The sequence below is a fragment of the Montipora capricornis genome, chromosome 10 (assembly GCF_036669925.1).
Source record: "Montipora capricornis isolate CH-2021 chromosome 10, ASM3666992v2, whole genome shotgun sequence".
Taxonomy (NCBI): Eukaryota; Metazoa; Cnidaria; class Anthozoa; order Scleractinia; family Acroporidae; genus Montipora; species Montipora capricornis.
This window is the reverse complement of record NC_090892.1, coordinates 1367190-1372189: the sequence shown is the minus strand read 5'-3', so window position 1 is coordinate 1372189 and position 5000 is coordinate 1367190. Positions and strand designations below refer to the sequence as shown.

The 5000-nt window shown below is 41.2% G+C and overlaps 1 protein-coding gene across 1 annotated transcript in view; it reads right to left on the bottom strand.

The window, feature by feature from the left end:
• The window catches only part of LOC138021446 (bifunctional arginine demethylase and lysyl-hydroxylase PSR-like), an 11920-nt gene that overhangs the window by 1318 nt on the left and 5602 nt on the right, over nucleotides 1–5000 (bottom strand). Inside the window, exons 3-6 of the mRNA XM_068868325.1 lie at nucleotides 4552–4748; nucleotides 3339–3504; nucleotides 2881–3074; nucleotides 1501–1734 (exon numbers count right to left, since the gene is read on the bottom strand). Of these exons, the coding sequence (XP_068724426.1) occupies nucleotides 1501–1734; nucleotides 2881–3074; nucleotides 3339–3504; nucleotides 4552–4748 (791 nt within the window). The remainder of the gene's footprint in view (nucleotides 1–1500; nucleotides 1735–2880; nucleotides 3075–3338; nucleotides 3505–4551; nucleotides 4749–5000) is intronic.

Here is a 5000-nt window from a genome sequence, read left to right as displayed (position 1 = left end):
TAAACAGCGTTAAAGCAAGTTGGAAGTCAATTGTTGTGAGTTTTCTAGTTTCAGAATGTCCCAACCAGTTTCTCGAGAACGCTCTCAACGGTCGTTACGCATTTCTGATATCTCCTAGCACAGCACACGCGGATACTAATTAATTATTGATTCACAAACTCCTGTTTTTCCCCAGCTTAGTTTTGCCGTTGTTGTCGTTTCTTTTAATTGAGTTTACAGTGGTATCTGCATGTTTGTATTGAAGTTAGCAAACAATGATAACACCAGTGAATGAAATCCTGGAAGAGATTTCTGTTGACCCGAGGATACTCGGAAAAAGCTCGAGTGCTTTTTTGGAGAAGTCGAACCTACGGCCTTACGATTACTAGTTCGGATGCTCTACCACTGATCTACAGAAGACTCGCGGGTGTCAGGTCATTAATGCGACAGTTGTCCCGTCACACTGCTTGGATCTAACTTGTCGAAAGGGAGCATATTCGCCATGGAACTGAAAGAGATTCTCCTGTATAGAGCGGTGTTGAGCAACCGAACTAGTAATCGAAAGGCAGTAGGTTCGACTCCTGCAAAGAAGCACTCAGAAAGACCCTTCCACGGTTTTTGACGCCATCTTGGCTGCGGAGCTAACACGGCTAAATTTACAGTAAATGTATGGGATTTTGGCTGACTTTGAACCACTTTAGCGCCGCTAAAATGAGACGGATTTCCACAGTGAAAGCGTCTTTTAAAAGACATTTATACTGAGATTATTTTCATGAAATATAAAGAACAGATTCAGGCTACAACGACCATAAACGAATTTTAAGATTTCATACAAACCCTTCTAAAATCATCACGGCAAATTGCCGGCGAAATTAGAAGCAACATGGGAAGATTTATTGTTCGAATTTACGGACGTCATACCCTCCTAATGGCCTTATTCTCCGTGAATGAATGATATCAATAAAACTATTTAAAGAAGCGGCAAACCTTGGAAATCTGTCTCTTTTTAGCAGCGCTACAGCGGTTCAAAGTCAGCCAAAATCCCATACATTTACTGTAAATTTAGCCGTGTTTGCCCCCCAGCCAAGATGGCGTCAAAAACCGTGGAGGGGTCTATTTTCTCCGAGTATACCCGAGCCAACATCGAAAAATAAAAATCTTTGTTCTAGTAAATTAATCAATACTGGCCGAATATCACGTAGAAAACATGTAGACTTAAATGGAACATTAGGGAACTTAAGCATGCGCGTGTTTGAGACGCGGACGGCAACCGTAAGTAAGCTGTTTTCCTTTTTAATTTGTCTTCACACAACCACATTTACATTGCCAAGTATCTTTTCTCCATTAGATATAGTTAGTATAAAATCTGGGAGACACCACTGTCCTAGCGCGCGAAATTTTCTCTTCCGGTTGCCGTCCGCGTCTCAAAAACGGGCGTGCTTAAGCTCCCTATTTGCTTGAAACGCGAACGTCTTTGGGATCATTTATAATTCGCGAGATGTACCCTGATAGTATTCTCACCTTCCACACGTATTCATGGTGATCTTGTCCAAGTTCATTGAAAGGTTTGCCAAGGCCCTTGATTGGAGACCTAAATTCTCGGTCATCGTCCGTGAGAAGTCCTGGGTTGTGCTTTGTGAAAAAATGACGTAACTGAATGAAAGCGTCACCATAGAAATTGTCTGGAGTATTGTCGGCCAATTCCTTTAGCTCATCCATGCATGCGCGGATATTTGTTTCATCACACACAGATTTCTGCATTGGAGACAGAGCAATGTGTTTTATTTTTTATGAAGTGACTTGCTGACTGATTAACTGTTTGATTGACTGACTGATCGAAGTGATTGATTGATTGATTGATTGATTGATGGTTGAATTGATTTCTCCGTCAATATATTTATATCCTCATCATCATCTTTATTAGGTCGGTAAAAACCGGTTATGCAACACACCAACCACTTACAAAATTTAAAATAAGATTACAAGTCTTAGCAAGTAATAAACGATCAATAAAAAAAATAAGTGCACTTGCTTACAGATTCTTATCCAGTTAACAAACTAACAATAAAATATACAATATAATTAAATTATCTATAATTGACATATCTTCTGTTAAACTAGTGAACTAAGATAAGATTGGTTGGGAATTTTGCAAGGGTCATGATTTGAGGCATGTTTGGGAGAACTTGATTCCGTAAAAATGGTTCATGTCATTCAGTTTCGAGTTAGCGTTCGGTACGCTTAAATTCACGTCGTTTTCAGGACGAGGACAACAAAGAAATGTACCAAAATGAAAAATGCAAGGGCAGGGCGAGCAGAGCTTTTGTTTTTGCTCATTAGAGCTATTGTTTTTTAGTATCACCCAACTAGTGGACTAATGCAAATGCTGCATTTTGATTGGCTACGCTACTAGAGGATTATTGGTAATAGTCATCGAGTAGCGAAAAGCATGACGCTTCCTTTCGTTTTATTCCCAAATAAATATTTCTTCAACTTGCATTTGCTAACTTTGTTATTGCCTTTTCTATCCGACTAGTTGGGTGATACTAAAACAATTAGACCCTTCGCCCTCAAGGGCCACGGGTCAATAGCCCATGAGGCGAAGCCCGCAAGGGCTACGGGTCTAATTGTTAAGTGGCGTTCTTGAAGTCGTCGTCGTCGTCCTTGCGTCAGCTCCGTAATGAGGAAAATGAGACGCGGTTTGATATTTCAATGGTTTGAACAAAAATGAATACCTTCGAAAGTTCCCATTTAAGACCCGATCCTGAATAGTGTCTTTCAAAGTTACATTCGGTTATCAAACCAAAGTAACAGTTGGAATTTGTTACCAATTCTTTCATTCTGGTTTAATTTAGTTTAGGACACATCGAAACCTATGTAGTCGTCACAGACAATACTGACCTGCAAAGTAATGGAGTCATCCATGTTGACATTGCTCCACCACCACCCAGAGGGGATGTAAAATATTTCACCCAGTCTCTGCGAGCATTCAAACGGTTTGTAATCCTCCATCAAATGCGGCAAAGTGTGAGCCCACCATAGGAAGGATTCTGACTTCTGAGAGTCTTGGGATCGATGATCATTGCTAACGACACCTGAAAATGCGAAATAGAAGACGAATGATTCTTGGTGGAGCAATTTTTATTTGTTCAACAGCGCGGACAGCATTATTATTATTATCATCGTCATCATCATCATCATTATCATTATTATTATTATTATTATTATTATTATTATTATTATTATCATCTTAGCAATATCATGCTGGAAGTTCTGGCGCAAGCTTCAACAAGCAACCTCAGCAATCCAAAACTTGCCTCAGGATCCGGGCGGTATTCATTAAAGGTGGTTTAACACACCTGGAACAAAATATTGAGAAGGAGGATAAAGTCCCCAGCGTTTTCTTCCAAGAATCAAAGCACTCCATACTGAAGCATTTATGGACTCCACCCTCCAGTGAAAGCCTGATCTCCTTGGTGCCATCTCAAACGAAAGCCGGACTGGACGAATGTCTTCATCTACAACCTACTTAAAAATAAAAATAATTATCAACCTCGAATACTGCGTTTCTGTATTTCTGATGGGCTCACTCGCTTAATATCGGTAATCAGCTCACGTGTCTTATGATCCCGCCTCGGACATAGGATTGGCTATAACCAGAGATAACCCTAACGGTAACCCCTCCTCTAACTCTGTTATGTACAACCTCATCATCTTATATCCAACGCGGGCTCATGGAATCCTTATCATTTAAATCCTAACACTAGTAGCGATCGGTCTATAACGTATTGAAACTGTAAAACGGTATTTTGTTCAAAGACGGCGCAGTGGTGAGAGCAATTGCCTCCCACCAATGTGGTCTCCGGGTTCGATTCCCAGAATCGGCGTCATATGTGGGTTGAGTTTGTTGGTTCTCTACTCTGCTCCGAGAGGTTTTCTCCGGGTACTCCGGTTTTCGCGACCTGAATATTGTAGGTTCTTTGAGTAAAAAACGGCTTACAAAGGGGGGGTCACGGGCACCCCAGGACCCCCCCCCCCCCCCCCCCGGCTACGCTCTTGTGATGCATACATAACCCAACCACCGTTACTGGACTAACCAGTGGGGCAAGCATCTGGTAAGTTAACAACACGTTCAAGTGTACGGTTCTTGGACCTAATAGCAACAACTCGTATATGCTCTACAGACGAGGGACCCGTTTCTCGAAAGTCCCGATAACTTCCCGTGCCAGAAAAGCTAATTGTCAAAATACTATCTACTTATTTCAGAAATCTGGTCTTTCAACAAGTTTACGAGCTCCGAAAGAACAACATATCGGTAATAGCAAATTTTTATCCCTTGACGCCGTCTTCGCTTGAAGATACAAAGAGATATATTTCCCTGACATTCGCGCTAAAAAATTCTGAACATTCCAGAAGCGAACCCCTTATCGCTATTAAATATTTGTTATAACACTCTTTTCTCTTATTCTCCGCTCTCTTTTCTTTAATAATTTTCATTTCATTCTCCTCCATAACTTTTTTCTCTTGGTTTTCAATTGTTGACGCATTTTCTCCAACACATCTTCAGTGTACCTCCATATAATCTTGATAGAATTCCGGAAAACGGAATTCACTGAGTAACTCGGGATAAATCTCTTCAAAATTGTTCATATGCACTTTTGAAGGCTTCTTGTGCATGTCAGTGTGACGACTTCGATATTCATTCCACAGTGAATATGGTGTCAGACTTTCCAATATATCCACTTTGACGCCTTTTGTTAGGATCATCCCTACAGAAAAAATGCAAAGACTGGTGGTTATGTGTTGGCATGAGGCACGATTCCACAATCCAGGACAAAAATCGTTGAGACTTACCTCAAGATTCGTCCAACAACACCCTCCTCTCCCCCTTCCCCACCCAAAGCAATGGATGTTGTTTACAAAGAAGCAGGAAAAGAACCGAGTCATCCCTCAGAATTGTTTGGGGGGAGAGGCATAATCAGGCGAGCGGCCCGGCTTTTCTGAGGCAGTCGTGTTTTGTC